The following is a 16,472-nucleotide window of genomic DNA, read 5'->3' as shown; positions in this document are numbered from 1 at the left end:
CTGGTCGCAACTCGCAACGATGCAAGACCTGAATAGAAAGTTTTAGCACATCTATAGCTGCGTCTGTATGGGCGTGTGTGTGTGTGTGTTTGTTTGCTTTTTTTCTTCTCTTGGCACACCACCAGGGTTGAATCGAAAGTAACCATATGCAGTTTTCTAGCAGCGCGTGAGCCGAAGCGAGATAGCGATCCAAGGACTTTTGCCCAGGACTTTGGCTCGTTAAAATAGGAGAACAGCTCACAACAGCTCACCTTCGCACCGGATTGGACGGCTGGTATATATGAACATGGCCGGTTGCGATGTTTCCCCCCCCCCCCCATCCATCCCACCCAATTCTTGCCTCTGAATTGCAGACACGGTACTGCAAACTGCAACTGCGCCGACAAACCTCTTCACCACCAGGAGTCTTCGTCTTGCGGGCAGCAGGAGTTCCCGCAGGAACGGTCGCCCAGTCCTACGCAGGTACTTCAGATGCAGCTCGACAAAAACTGCATTCGCGTCCCACCTTATGCCGAAGATGTACGCGAACGTTCGAATGTTCGGGAGTTCGGTTCGTGAGGCGGACCCAACGCAACCCGAAACGATGGTAGCGGAATTCCTCCGGTAGAGAAGGAATCGGTGCAAACGGACCATTTCGGGCCGGGACCTCATCCCTTTTCTCCCTGGTGCCGATGCTGCCGCCAATGTTCGGGATATCAGCGCACTGCAGGGCGATAGCTCGCAAAAAGGATGTGCTTGGTTGCACTGTGGCGCAAGCGCGCCACCCTAAAAAAAAAAAACTCCCCATCACCAATGTCCATCCGTCGTCCGCCCGAAATGGTCCCGTGCCGTCGAGTAGTGTCGCTGTTTCGCTGTTACGGGCGGGCCGACGCAGCACAAAACCCGAACACTGCCCGAACACCGCCCGAACAGGACACCTACACCAAGGGCCCGAACGAAGGCCGAAAGCCGTACTACCCTTCTAACCTTCTGAGAAATGGCTAACAAAATTGGGAAGAAAGCCGAACGGCCCCCTCCTCACAGGCTCGAGGGGTACATCCATGGGAAGGTACTACGGCCGAAACAGTAACCCCTGTGTCAGTATGCTGCAAGTTCGGTGAAGGTAAAGATGAGCATTGCTCGTGTGTTGCCGTTTCGGTTCGATTTCGATTGGGAGTTGGTTACTGTATGCTACTGCTGGAGCTGGTGCAATTGCTCTGGTTAAGGGGTGTTTCGAGCTAGTGAAGCAAGTGTCACGTGAAGCACAACGAAACATAGACAGCGCGAGATCACGGTGCAGTTGTTGGTAATAATTCGCGAAACGATTACTTTGCAAGTTGTGACATGGAACCATTTGCGATTCGCGTGGTTTGAGTGTGCCTGTGGGATCTGATTAATCGCGGAAGAGACGGGATTAATACCTACCAATCAAACAAGACAGCCTGGGACGGGTCGGGTTAAAACGGTGGTAGTGTTGTTGCCTGTGCCAAGTGCCAAGCGGTACGGAACTGACCGTTCGAACTATCGTAACGTGTGACGTGGCAGAGATGTCCATGATGTCTAGTGAGTGAAACTGGAGACATCCAAAACGGAAGCTACAGACATCAGACAGGTATGTATGAATATTCTCGTGTATCTGTGATCTGAATGTTTGAGTTGGGATTTTGGATGTTGGGATTGTGGATGCACATGCCTCCGATCTGGAGCCGCTTCTACTAGCTGTAGTGTACGATACATTCGCGTCCTACCTAGTTTCTAGATCCGCAATGTTCCAGGGGCTAGCATATTAGAACGATCCCTGCGTTAAGTAAAGTTTGCAGCTGTTGTGCTAATGTGCCTTAACTTTTCTCGACCCAAAAGCCTGACCTCCGGCACTAAGTAAAACAGACGTCGGTCGCCACCACCACCACCACACACTTCTATCAACCTTCAACAAGGGGCGCCCACAACAGGCGTCGTCCAGCGGCAACGGCTAGTGTACCGACCATGTACAACCTAGCCGATGGGCGGTGACATCGCTCTGGTTTGTGAAAAATCCTTTCTGCGCACCTGAGGCTCGATTTGTTCACTTTTCGAACCGGGGAGGGGGAGGGTGTATGCAGTGTGTCCAGTAACACGGTCGTGTGTTTTGTAGTCTCCCCGGCCGGGGGAGGGTGGCATGTGTCAGTGTCCGTTGCACTCGCTGCAGATATAGTGCTTTTTCTCCTGTCCGTTTGTGTGTGTGTGTATACGTGTTCCTGTTTGTGTAAGTGCGCGTGTGAGAACATGTTGAGGGAGCGATCGACGTAAAGCGCTCACGCAGATTTCGCCACCTTGTCTACGTTAGCAATCAACTCACTCACGGCCCGACCGAGGTCCTTGCGGCTTCGGGCGAAATTACACGATGGTGACATGGAACGGGCTATCAGCGATGGAATGCACACCTTTCGACCACATTCGATCGGTATGTAGCATCAAAAACCGATTTGATCGTAAAGAAAAGAGAGATAGCGAGAGAGAGAGAGAGAGAGTGAGAGAGAGAGAGAGTTCCTGGAACTGCTGTGAAGATAGAGAATAGGAAGTGAGTCGCTAGACCATATCAGTCCTCACCGTAAATCCTGAAACCGTATCGAAGCTCGTCTACCGACCAAGTTCCGCCATCTTGGTTGCGTAATGCAGCCACCTTTTAGCACCTCTGTTAGCAGTAGCAGCGGGGTAGAGCGTGTTGACAGCACCACCATACCAAGCAATTCTGGCTGAACAGAAAAAAAACGGTTCATTTGTCGGCACGCACACCTTGAACGTGCCTCGCGGAAATTGCTCATTTTTTGGCCATTGCAAAATGGCAGGCCCCGTAAGCTCGATGAATCGTCAATACACGGCACCCGGGTAAGGTTCGTTTTGTGTACTACGGCTTTCCTCGTATCTCTCCACCCGGCTGTGCTGAAAGGCGGAAACGGTCTCGGGGCGAAAGAAATTTGTAAAGAATTAAAGAATTTTCCAATCGAATCAAGATTGCGTTTCAGGGATGTGGTAGGCAAAGGGTAGGAAAGCGTAGGACCTGGTGCAGCAATCAAGATCCGGTTCAGGTTACCCGCGTAAGCAGGGAGTCAGCGATGGCGGTAAGGAAAGGTAATCACCGGTGATTGCTACTTGCTAATGGTAGAAACACGCGCGCACCACAGTCTGAGTATTGTAGTTTGCCGTGTTTTACCAATCGTCCGGAAGAGACATGTTACAGACTCGTGACATTTCCTTGACGATTGCATGATCGCATGGTTTGGTGCGCTCGGAGCATTGTAGATGGTGTGTGTGTCTGTGTTTCTGTTTTGAAAAAGAAAGAAGAAGTGTGTGAAAGACAGTGAGTGAACCTGGCGGTGAAGTTCCTTTCGGCAAAATACTATTATTTTGAAGCTTCTGTACAGAATCAGAAGTGTCACGAACTAGTTATACGGGCCTCACCTGTTCCCAGGGAGGTTGCCAGTCATGACGGAATGCTTGCTTCCAAAAAAAAAAAGGAACCAAAGTAACCTTGTCCCTGTGTGCAGAAACATTGTAGCATGTGGACAAAGAGGTTTTTGGAACCACTGAACCACGTTCTGGTTAAGGTTCGCCCTGCTTTTGTTCCTCTGTTGTTAGGAGCAGGAGCAGGAGCTTCCAGTTCTAACGGCGCAGAGCGGAATGAACATCCTGTTACCACAACCAAACATAAACACTGTTGCTGTAACATCTGTTACAAATGCTCAGTTTATGCCACGTTTAACACCTACACCTTACCAATGCCAGCCAACGTTTGCTCTGCGTTTGCTGTAAATGTGTACTAATGACCATGTTAAAGTCCTACTCGCATGCTATCAGCAAGATGATAAAGTCAATCCGAAGCCAGTTTAAATTTCTCCAAGGATGCCCACCCTTCACCATTATCTTCACGCGTCATCTTCCGAAGCCTCGATCCTCAAAATGGGTTATATGGGATGTTAGTGAGTGTGTGCATGTGTGTGTAAAAACCACAGAAACACCTTCTTTATACGCTTCCAATATCTCTCGGTCCCTTTGGCATGGAATGTGCTACGGCGAACTTGCTGTGGTATCCGCTCGAAAAAGGATGCTTAACCCTACACATAGGGCGGTAGATTTGAACACTTCTTTTGCCTGAGCCAATCACTCCCCACACAGCCTGGCCTGCTTCGCATTCTATCTAAATCCATTATCTAATTTAAATCTCACCGGAAGCACCGACTGACGCCGGCATACTGGACGCTGCCGTAAAAAGATAATGAGCTCAAACTAAAGCCCGTAGATATCGCCGAGAGCCGTTCGCCGTTGCTCTCCATCTCGAGCTACATCCCAAACCTTGCCCTTTTTGTGTGAAGCTACCGTGTACCCGGGTAAAGATAATCCTGGTTTCTTATCGGGTGAGGGAATATGAAATACCTACCTAGGAAAACTCGTTCCTCTTTCCCGACGATGGAGCATAACGGGGAGCTGGTCGTAGACTAGTAGTCCCAGTGGGGTATGGCGACACCAAGCAAGAGAATCAAGCTGATGATGGGCCTCCTTGTGAATGTGTGTATGCTGGTACGGTGCAAGGACTTGGAAATATTTTCATTTTGCATCCACCAACGTAGACTGGCTGAAGTGGTCTCTGATGCGATGACGCCTTCCAGCATATTTCCAAGGATATCCGGCTGGATTTGATAGAGATTTATACACATCGAAGCTAACTTTCTCAACCCCGGTACTGGATTTACAAACTGGATCTGGAACCACACACACACACACGGGGAAGAAAATGGCGGTACGTTAAGGTCGTTTGGTTTCTGAGATGATAATAACGATCATATTTATCTCTGCGACAGAAATAAAATCATCCAGCAAAACAAAAACGCGCCGCATCCCCCAAACAAAGGAGTTTGTGGCTTGGAAGGAGTTGCGACTTAGATGGGACATGTTTGAATCTACTTACGCCATGCATACTGTGCACAAAGAATGAGCTACTAAGGCTTGGTTTGGTAGTTTGAGGTCTTGGAAGGAGCTGCTGTTTGTGTTGCTGTGATTAAGAGCGACAGTAAAGTTAGTTCTCAGACGGAGAGCCATCTTTAAAATAATCAATCTGTTTAGTGCTCATTTGGTTCAAATTTAGTCCTTACGTATTTTGTATCTTTTCTTCTATGTGTGTCTAACTACTCATTAGGTTCCAGCTAGACCTGCTACTCTACAGGACGTGTGCAATATTTTTCGCTAGTATACTTCTTCGTGCCTCATCATCTCACACACAAAAGTGCATTCATCTGCCGAACGATACGTGTGTCACTTATAGCAGCAAGAAAAAAAATCTTACATTCTGTGCAGCATATCGACATTGCAGCAAGCAGTGTGTACTCCCGCACTGAAAATGATCGACAACGGGTACTCGTACGTGACGCGCGACAATCTACGCTACACCGAGCTAAACGATGGCCGTTCGTACGCCCAGATGGGCACACTTGCCTCACCGCCGGCCATGGCAAATCGGGGCCTGTCCGAGTATGACACCTCCGCCGTCCATCTGGCCAACCATCGCCCGTACGATCCGGCACCACAGACCGCATTCGAGCGGTACGATACGGCGTACGCACCGCAGCGTACCGCACTGTATCCAGCGGCCGCCTACGGCTACACGCAACCGACGATCATCGACGACGAGCAGAAGTACCTCGGTGCGGATAGCAATCCACACCCGTCCGAGGTACAGCAGCCCCAACCGCACCCACACCACCATCTCGGGCTCGGTGGTCCGACGGCACCGGACGCGCGCACCCATCACACCATGATGAAGGTGGAGATGGAGGACAGTGCCGGTCCGATTTATCCACGGCCGATCTATCACTACGATCCATCCACGTGCGGTGCAATGCCGCCCGGCTTTTCCGCGATCAATCTGAGCGTGAAGGAATCGAGCCCACCGCTGCACACACCGGCGTACAAGACCGGCCCCGGATCACCTTCGCCGAATGGGCGGCGAGCGGGTGATGAAAGGGGGAATAAGATATCGTCCAGCAGTCCAGAGCCGCAGGTCAGCCCGACGGTTGGCCGCCGGAACAGCAGTCCCCAGGCATCACTAGACCTGAGCTCCAACAATAGGTAGGTGATGAGAGTGGACGATCGTGTTTGACAGAATGGACCTCATTATACTTAAGCTTAACTGAACTGTCAAGACCTCACTGACAGTTCAGTTTCGTAGCTGAAGCCGTCACATCCATCTGCTTTTTCTGATATCAGATCAGGTTGTGGATCGTAATTCTGTGATTCAATTTTTTTTCTTCGGCAACAGTGGTGGCACGAGTCCCCAGTTTCCGAACCGCCAGAGTGCGAACATCAACACCAACACCAACACGACCAGCACCAGTGGTAATACGAGCAATACCAATAGCAACGCTGTGTATACGAGCGAGGTAAGCGAAAGCCGCCCGACGGAGGTGAATGCGAACGAGTACGGCAATACGGCGGAACGTCCGCTCGGCATGAGCTTTGCCCGGCCTCAGCCGCCGTCCGCATCCTACAGCCGAGAGTCTACGCCCGACAGTGGAGGATCGTACTATGCGGACAGCTATCGCGATCAGAGTGGTAAGTAGCGCAGCAGTGCATCCGATCTAGACGGTGATTGATTGTCAACGCATCGCACTTGCAGGCTATAGTCCGCACACCAGCTATGGTATGGTGGTACAGCCGGACTATTCCAACGGGTATCCGAGCTACGCACCGAACGCTTACCAGTACAGTGGTCCGTACGCGAGCTCGCTCGGCACTACCGTCTATCCACCGACCGTACCGACAAGTTATCCGGCCAGTTCGAGCTCGAGCTTTGTCACACCGCCCACCCTCGGACAGCACATAGCACCGCACGATAATCTGCTGAAGGCTGGGTAGGTATTATTGGCACCCTTGCAAAGCGCTATCTCTAAGTAGAGACTCACGGGTCTCGGCCTATTTCGATGAGAGCCTACTAAGCAAAGCAGTTCTTTCCTGTGCAGTTTGACTGGCTACCAGCGTCTAGAGCGACCTCAGTTTCCGTCACAGTCGCAGGAGCTCAAGTGTCCAACGCCCGGGTGCGATGGGTCAGGGCACGCTACCGGCAACTACTCGTCACACCGCAGTCTATCCGGATGTCCGCGAGCGTCCAAACCGAAAAGCAAGCCGCGCGATGGTCAGGAATCGGAACCGCTAAGGTATGGACAGACGACGACGACTTTACTTTTGGACGAGATGTCAATGTGAAATTCCCCCACTCTTGTCTCTTCTCGTTCCGCAGATGTCCTATTCCTGGGTGTGATGGATCGGGTCACTCTACCGGTAAATTCCTCTCGCATCGCAGGTAAGCAAGCTTAACACTCGTTCAACCATTCCTTACTGATCCATCGCCCGTGTGTTGTTGTCGTTGTGCTGCGTTCACAGTGCGTCCGGGTGTCCCATCGCGTTCCGTAATAAGATGCACATCCTCGAGAACGGTGGTACGATCGAGCAGGCGAAGGCGGCTATGGCGCAGGCGGCGGCCGGCAAGTTCGAACCGTTCACCTGCCCGACGCCGGGCTGCGATGGTAATGGGCATGTGGATGGGACGTTCAGCACACACCGCACGGTTGCCAGCTGCCCGACGGCACAGGGTGGCCCGGGACAGGCACCGTCCAGCAAGAAGCCACGGTACGGCGACACCGACACCGTGCTCGGTGGGCTCGGTCCGGTCGCGTCCAAGTCGTTCAACGGTAAGCTAATCGAGGATTGACCAAGCCTAGAGTACTGCTTAGACTAAACATCCTGTACCTCCCGATCTTCCTGTCCCCTTGCGTCTTCGCCGTGTGCCTCTTACCGTCTTGGCGGGTGTCGGGCTTCGTTGTGCGTTGTGTGCTTGTTGTCCCAATCGATCGGCTGACGCGAAACCGTCACCAGACCTACCGGCGGGCTACGGTCAGAGCGTAAAGGGTGGCCTGATGTCTGGCCCGGGTCCACTTCTGGTCGGGCCACCGCCTCCACCTCCACCACCACCGCCACCACCAGCACCGCTACCGACACAGGTGCCGTCTGCGCTGGGGGTTCTCGCGTCCGGCGGTATACCGATCACCGTCATGCACGGTGTGCACGCTGGCGTTCCAAACCATTGCGGTCCGGGTGCGGGCCCGGATCATCACCATCAGCACCATCAACATCACCAACACACCGGAACGTCCGGTGACCGTGGGGCGGGAAATCCTGCCGGCATTGCGCTCGTATCCAATCCCACCAGCACCAGCACCGGCGGCAGTGGTGCTGATCCCGGTGCTGGAGCCGCCGTTCCACCGGACAGTGGGACGAACGTCGCTACGGAGGATATACTGGCGCTGGACGAGGAGATAACCGAGCTTAAGCGGGAGAATGCGCGGGTCGAGCTGCAGATGCTGCGGCTCAAGTCGAACATTAACGCGATGGAGTCGCAGCTGAACAACAACAACAACAACAACCACGAGCCAAAGCTGCTAGAGATTGGAACGCGCGGGATCACATGAAACTTCCTCACCTGTTAGGCCGTTTGCGGTTGATCCGTCTCCACTGCCACGCTCGGTGTAGTGATCGTGCTTTTAAGTTAGTTGGACAGGTGAGGTAGCAGAATGGTTGTGTGAGTGTATCCGGGAGGAGTGACAGTGCGAGTGTGGCAGCGATCAAGTGAACACAGGTGACGGTGATATGGTCCTAACAGGTACAATTGGCTATCCAAAGCCACCAGTACACGAGGAATGGTTACGGCAGTGAACGGTGATCCAGAGCGAGTGAGAGACATTGGTGTGGAATGGTGTGGCTGGTGATGGTTGAGCAAAAGGAATAATACATGTGCTAGCAAAATGGTGTGTGAGTGTGATGTGTTGTGGCACGGTTACAAGCGAACGTATAACAATAAGCGGTAGAGAGAGATGAGAGAGAGATCTGGAAGTATACTGTGGGCGTACAGGGAAGCAGACGAAAACGAAACACTCGACAGTCGCACTCGGAAAGCGTTATTGGCCGACAAAACTAACACTAACCCTTACATTGTATACTAGATTTTGGAAGTAAGTATTGAACATATTTGAACAGAGGCAAAAGGAAACCGATGCAAACAAAAGTGTTTTTTTTTGCTGGTATTAACCATCGTTAGTCGTTGTACCGTAGCAAGTCGTGAACAGGGCAGTCGGGGCAGGTGGAAACATAGCCCTGCAAGTGTGTCGATTTATACATATACATATATGAAAGAAAACACTATACTAGACTTAGTGAGTCTCACCATTGGAAGATCAGTTCTTGACAGTGACAGCGGCGCACATCTCTAACGAAATCTGATCACATCCACTCACCTACAGGCCAGCACGTATATACGGAAGCTGAGTTGTACAGGTAAATGAAGTTAGGTTCGTGTATGCGTGTACGGGCCGGGTGTATGTGTAAAGTGACACTGTAATATAGCGCGCCTTTCATCTTAGCGATTGTTGACGCGAACGACTTACTGAGATGGCTGGAGCGACAGCAAGAACTGTGTCCCTATTTGGCAAAATGTATTTATTTCGGTAGCAGATGATAGTCGGGTGCAGCCGTGTTGTTTTTAGTATGATTTCTATTACTACTCTCCCCCTGTCTCTCTTTCTCTCTCACACACAAACACACTCTTTAATGGGTGAATGTGTTTAAACGGGCATTGTGCAAATGGCGTCAACAAGCAGATGATATTAAGGTGTAAGCGTTTACGAAAAAAAAAAAACAGGATAAATTATACAACTACTATAACAACACTCGCGCGAGAAACGGGCAGAATTGGGAAAGGGGGAGAATTTTACCTAGTCAAATGTGCTGTAAGAACTAATAGTTTTTAAAATATTATTGTGTATCGTAATTGATTGAATTTATTGCAAGCAACAGCAACCAAAATACAATAATGCGCAACTACGTGAAACGAATTGAACATCATTAGTTAACGCAGCGACAGCAACGCGTCGTGGCGCATACTGTACTGTTGGAAAGCGAACTAATAAGTTGCTAAACAGGCAGAACAATAAGCAGAGCAAAAGCTACAAACAAAATTCAAGCAAAGCTAAGCTGTCAAAGAAAAAGTAAAGAAAAAGCGCATGCACTGTGAAACGAAATGCAATCGTAGGTGAAGATACAATAAAAAAGCAACAGTAAAAGAGAAAAAAAACATTAGCAGAATTGTAAAAAAAAAAACTACAAGCAAGTAAACGTATAACAAGATATACACTAGGCAAGAGCAGGTGCAAACGAGCAAAAAAAAGAAGAAAAAAAAACAATAAAAAAAACTCATGAAAGAAGAAGTATGCAAAGCGAAAAAGAAATGTGAACAAAAAAACACACAAACACAAGAAACAACACAAAACGCTGCAACATGAAACGAAAACGCATAAAAACAGCACACAAAAAAAAAAACGATAATACGAGAATTATAAATGGTACATCAGAAGAAAAGGAATACAAATGCAGCAAAACATTACAAACATTAAAACAACAAACAAACAAAAAACAACAGCAACACTATTGTATGTAACCGGTTATGAATTTTAATAAAAAGTAAAATAACATATTCTTGTGATATGCGATCGTTCTCTGCCTTCAACTGTTCTCTATTTGAGCCCTTCTCTTCTCTCCCTGTGTGTGTGTGTGTGTGTGCAGAAATCGGAACAGGCACAATCGTACCAGCGATGTCAGCGTAAGTATGTGCGTGTTTGCGTCAGTTGCGTGAGTCATACGTTAGTGTTTGGTCGATGAAAGTTAGATTATACGCTTCTATATCACAATGTTGGTGCGTTGAAGGCTGCGTGTTTTAGCTGTTGTGTGCTATGACTGTTGCCAAATGAAGATCTTAAACTGTCGCACCCCCGGGGAAAGGGGGACCGAGTGATATGTGATGCCGTATAATGCATACCTGTCATTTCACTGACCTCTGACTAATTTAACAGCTTTTCGACTAGCGTAGCCTAGTGGCCGGCGGTCTCTAAACTGACAGGACGTGTAGAAGTTGAAACATGGCACGAAATAAACAAAATGGCATGACGTGCTTAAAGTCAGGCATCAACCTGTCATCGTACAGGAACGAGTAAGGGCAAAGCGTTTTGCTTATGGAGCATGTATTGCTTATCCTGGGACGGCGATGGCTTCTAGCCAGAGCAGTTTTGATCGTTTGATGTACGTTTAGTGCAAGACGAGTGTGCGTGTGTGTTGTGTTTTATTTGCATGTTGACAAGGTAAGTCATTCAGTATTTCTTTCTGTTTCATTTGAATTCCCCTTGCGAACCCTTGATTAGCGAAGCGTTCCCCTATTTCGTCCAAGGACAGTGCACAGAAAGTGCTCTCCCTCCCCATTATTACCAGAATTCCCATGACAAGATATACCCGCCTGCATTGAATGCTCACTGACAAGTGGATAGACACACAGAATCAGTGGTGTCTGGTTAACGATACCTACTGCATCGAGAGTACGGCTAGGCTTGCAATTATGCCCAATTGGGACACGCGACACCCTCGCAGGCATCAACATTCGCAAACGATTACTCATTCATGGCCGTTTGCTCATCTATGGCTGGTTGGTCGGAACGCTTAATTTCGCGGCTTGACTTGGTTGGGTCTGCTTGCTGTGCTGCGGGCAGATGGGTGTCGGGACGTGGTTTGGTGATGAGTTACCGCAAACTCGCGTGATGCGTGATGGAGGATTCCCCTACGCTGTCGATTCCGTTCACCTGTTGAGTCCAGATGGACAGGCCTGTTGACGTTTTGGAAGGGTTCCGATAGCACTGGAATGACAACGCTTGTACATTATCATCGGTAGGGATGCGCTTATTGAATTGGGGTTGATCCATTCGTTTGTAGTTGGAGGGACTCTAGGGATAACATTTTGAGTCTCTTGCCACGGCGAATGAATCCTGTGAATCAAGAATTCGAAGATATGAAGAATTCTTACTTTAAATTTGAAGATATCTTGAAACAACACCTTGAAGGAGTAGCCAACTTAATTCCCCGATATTCTAACACTCCTCTTATTCTAGCTCGAAAGATTTTTTTCTTTGCTTCCGAAACTCATTTCACCTCATCAGCACGGAATCGGATCACAATTAATTACTTCGACAAACCTCCAACCTTCCTGCCCAAATCAATTTTTGAACGTTGTACAGACATTTGGAGGTTTTTTTTTTTGCTGCGGCCGTTATTGTAGTTGTCATCCACCAAATGAGCGAGTTTTTTTCTCGCGCTTCTGTTGTGCAGCTGAACGGAAAAGTAATTTTTCATGTTCCATCCGCCTGGCCTGGGAAAGCATTACGCACCCAGAAAGAAAAAATCGCCCGCAGGCTTTACGTTGGTTTTCGGTTCTGGTTCGCAGTTTTTTTTTGTGGGTATGTGTCTGTGTGTGTGTGTGGAGTTTTAAATATATTTTTTGGGTGCCTGCCGTGCTTAGAACTCTTGTCCGGGATCATCTGACCCATCTCAATGAAGCGTTCGAATCGACAGCTCAGCTCAGTTGCAATGTGCCTAGTCATCTTGGCGGAAGGATAGGCATCTCCCTCAAGGCATCGCCGTCGAAAGTGTGCCCAGTTTTGGGTTTAGGGGATAGGGTTAGTCTTTATTATCAGGTTGCTTGGTTTAAACACGACGTCTAGCTTCTTCAATATGGCATAAAAAAATTTGAAAAAAAAAAAGAAATTGAACTCCTCATCCCTAGTCTTTGAGATATTTGGTTGTGTTGTATTGTGTTGTATTTTTTTTTTGTCGAATCGGACATACATGAGATTAATTTGCTGTTCGCTGCATCTCGGAGGGTGTTCCAGCGTTCCGTTTTGCATATCTTCCGATCCGGAAGCAGGCTGGAAGTATAAAAATCTAAACACAACAACCTACTGCTCTCAGCGTCATAGTCTGTAAGCTAAATCGAAAGCCAAATTAGGGGCTGTTTACACCATCGTGACTTCGTATTCTGGCGAAAAAAAAGCCTACTCTCACAAACTCAAACGCGAGGCTCTAATCGAGAAAGCGGGAGACAGACATCGACACTTCACCGAGGAACAACTGAGCCCAGCAGACATTGATTAATTTAAATTAATTAAAAATCACTCAACCTTGTACGGTTGATGTGCGCTTGGCAGGTTTCGCTGGGCGGTTGATTAAGGATCGATTTTGTGGATTGTGCCGCACGTGTGTGTTTGTGTGTGTTTAATGTTGTTTATCACTCAGCGATAGCAATATTGGTAGAAATATGTTGACGGCGAAAGATTGAAAAGCAATCGAGCAGATTACTTGCTTTAAACAGGTAAGAGGGACATATTCAAGATTGATTGTCGAGTATTGCTTGCATAATATTCTGAAGTAGCTTATGTGTACTCTATGTGCCGTAATTTGTAAAAACAATTCGATTCATACTGTGTTTGACTGATTAAAAGCGGAAATAGTGCTGTGGTGAAGGCCTTAACAGTGGTCCATAATAAAGGAAAAGAGTTTGTCCAGACACCCAGATGCACAGAGATTTGGTGAGGGATGTACCAACACCCCAGGAACTGTTAGACGAGTTTTTAAATTACGTATTTGTATCTCGAACTCATATCCTGTTGAAATACCTCACTTATACTTGTATAAACTTCAAGATACTTCTGAGCGATCTAATGATCTTGCATTTTGAAGATCTATTTTTCTGAAACGCTTTCTTCGTGCTAAACGGATGTAAGAGAAAACGGGTTGGAAAATTTCTAGGCTGTCCATTGCAGCTCTCGGTAAAAGTGAACAAAACACTAGCGCTCGAATGAATTTAATTCGCACCAAATAATTGCCAGGTCCATTTTGGCAGGATAGTATGAGGAACGTTCCCGCGGAGACTACGCAAAATCGAAAAAATGCATTTTTTATGAGCACACCTTTAATGTTCCTCACTTTCATCTGCTAGTGGGATGCTATTTTACATACAATTTGCTTACTAAAAATATAAAAAAACTCACTCTTGCGCTATATATTCTAAAATTTTACCTTTTCTTGCTATTTTATTACACGCTACATGTTGTTCCCGTCCGTTCTGTGTGAGTGTTTGCACTAGGAAATCGTGTTTTTTTTTTTCTTGTTCGTTTCGTTGGAGTCGCCTGTGCGCGTAGTCACTGTTGCTCTCGCTCTCGTTACCAGCTTTCCGAAGGCTCCCCATGAACGAAGCTTATGATGGTGCTCTCATTCTCGCCGGTTGGGGATGTTGCTTCACCAGCGTGGGGAAATCAAGCAATTCGCTCTGTTCGCTCGCACACGTCCATGTTGGAAGGCTCCCCGAGAGTTTTTTTTTCTTCTCTTGTTTTGTTGCTCTTCCACCCCCAAAAAACACTCATTTTTGTGGAGCTCGTAGCTGCTCCTATTGGACTGCTTGGTTGGAAAAGGCTTGGGGGCTGCTAGAGCTTTTGCCTTCTTCGCAGTGAAGTGTTTCAATGCCCAGGGAACGAGAGAAACGCCTTCCAGACGGAGTTGCACGCCGCGGTCAAGGCTCTCGCCGTCGGGCAGAGCAACCAGGATACGGATGGTTTTTTGGCTGCATGGCAGAACACCGCGTGTGTCTCGCTCTTTCGCTCTGCAAAAGATTCGCGCGTGTGCTAGCATTCTTACTCTGTTCGGGTTCGGGCTGTTGCAATCAATGTTGCGTCTTATCTGTGCCTCTTTTTATTTATTTCTTCCTTCGCTTCCCTATATCTCATCGGCCTGTTGCTGTTTCAACTGGTGGTCTCGCTTTGCCTCCATCGGTAGGTTGGTTGTGTTGTCCTTTGGTGTTTCCTCTTTTTTCCTTTTGTTTTGCCTGCCGATTGCCTTGGGCTGCCCCTTATATCCTGTTGGGGGTCCCTCGTGTAGCAAGCGCTGCTTAAAATGGCGGATAAGAGAGCACGATGCCACGCGCTGGATACTGGTAACGATTTCCTCGACAATACGAGACGATAACAGCGGCAGAAGAAGAGGGAGAAGGCAAACTAAAAGACATTAAATGGACACTAGTATCAGCTAGTGGTTGTTGTGAAGAAAAAGCGATATTGCCGACCGCCATTTTGTGTGTTGGGTTGTGCGCTTTGCTGATAAGGAAATATTGTGCAGTTTTGAGCACTCTTTTGCGCTGAGGTTTCCTGGTGTTTCTTCAAGCATTTCAGCGGGTGGGATAGTGTGGTGGAAATTCTACTGAGCATTAAAACTTGCAGCAAGAACTCTTCGCCTGGGAAGATAATTAATGAAACACTATTGGCCATTAGATAATTGGAGCAGGAATGTGGTCCATCATGCGCTGAAGCTGGTGCTCAAGATGAACGATATTCGACAATCGTATCGATGCAGGTCCTACGGCAATCTGCTTAAAGATACACTTCAAACATCTCGTCCAACCTTTGTAGGTTAGTGTCCCGGATGTGCTTGAGACTTTAAACTGGTTCAGCGCCACTTTTTAACTTTACAGCCAAGTTTTGCAAAGTTTTCGTTCGCGGCACGGCACAAGTCTGTTAAAGCCTCCCTCTTTGCGCTTGCCGTGCAGCAGCGTCCTTATAGAAGGAAACTTTCTACTGTCACCTCACACAAACACACAGAGATACCTAGCCACCTGACTGCTTGGAGCAGTTTTACGGAGGCGACTCTCTTAATCGAGCATAGCTCGCAAAATGAACCAACCAACAAAAAAAAAAATCAATATTCCAGAACTTTAGTGCCTCGAAATTATCGCATCAGCTGATCAGCTGAAGGTCCCTGCCGAATGTACGCTTGTCTAAACTTTCGCAAACTGAACCGTCTGTTCCTTGCCCCGCACGGCAGGGGGCAACATTTGCGCGGGGGACCCTGAAGAACTCAACGACGGACAAGCGATGGCATACACAAACCTCCTTTCCTGCGTGAGGGAGCGGGTGTATGCGAACTCATTATGTTCCCTTTTTCGCATAAGAAAGAGGAGGATGGTGGTGGTGGTGGTGAAGGAGGAGGAAGAGGAGTAAGGGGAAGGAGAGTCAGGATGAAACAAAGTGCCAAACTTTACAGACTCTCCCAGGCTCATAATTTGGCAAATTGATCCGAGGGTGCCGGCCAACAACAAAGGAAAGGCAAAAAGCGAGGGAACGAGTGTGTCAGGGCGTACGACGGTGAGGAAAAGGGGAGAAAATAACAAAGTTTTGGTGGTTAAAATTAAAAACTTTCACCGAAAAACCCCGTAAAACGTCAGCCGATGACGTTGCGTGCGAGTACGTTTTTAGAAATGGAGGTGCCTGGAAGCGCGAAGGGGGTTGATGACAAACGGGAAAGCGGGGGCGGGATGAGGATGGGAGGGGTTTGTGTGTAACAAACTCCACCGGGCCGGTTATGTCGGTCAAGCTTTTATTACTTTGACGCCGTATTACGCAGTGGCGATGGACGCGCGCTCTGCTGGAGTCATTTTAGAGCATCTCCCACCCGGTTGGGATCGATTCTTTCAGGGTTCAGGGACCTTATTAAGCGACGACCAAGAGCAGTGTTTCGTGGAAGTACACTTTGCACCTATGAATGTT

General features: G+C 48.4%; 2 protein-coding genes across 2 annotated transcripts in view; both read left to right on the top strand.

Annotated features, from left to right (window-relative positions):
* Positions 1-16,472, top strand: part of LOC126562225 (serine-rich adhesin for platelets) — a 233,243-nt gene that overhangs the window by 182,088 nt on the left and 34,683 nt on the right. The gene's annotated exons all lie outside the window — the stretch shown is intronic.
* Positions 5,348-8,501, top strand: LOC126568473 (histone-lysine N-methyltransferase SETD1A-like). Its single transcript, XM_050224961.1, has 7 exons — positions 5,348-6,081; positions 6,272-6,564; positions 6,629-6,863; positions 6,957-7,166; positions 7,250-7,312; positions 7,393-7,700; positions 7,885-8,501. The coding sequence occupies exons 1-7, from the start codon at positions 5,354-5,356 to the stop codon at positions 8,475-8,477; spliced, it is 2,430 nt and encodes an 809-aa protein (XP_050080918.1). The 5' UTR covers positions 5,348-5,353; the 3' UTR covers positions 8,478-8,501.

This window comes from Anopheles maculipalpis, chromosome X (genome assembly GCF_943734695.1).
Source record: "Anopheles maculipalpis chromosome X, idAnoMacuDA_375_x, whole genome shotgun sequence".
NCBI lineage: Eukaryota > Metazoa > Arthropoda > Insecta > Diptera > Culicidae > Anopheles > Anopheles maculipalpis.
Note: the sequence above shows the minus strand (reverse complement) of the source record. Positions and strands in the feature narration are given on the sequence as shown.

Coding starts and splice junctions, on each gene's coding strand:
- LOC126568473 (XM_050224961.1), top strand. CDS start 5,354: ATGATCGACAACGGGTACTCGTACGTGACGCGCGACAATCTACGCTAC. Junction 6,864..6,956: donor GATAATCTGCTGAAGGCTGG/GTAGGTATTATT, acceptor TAAGCAAAGCAG/TTCTTTCCTGTGCAGTTTGA. Junction 7,167..7,249: donor CAGGAATCGGAACCGCTAAG/GTATGGACAGAC, acceptor CTCGTTCCGCAG/ATGTCCTATTCCTGGGTGTG.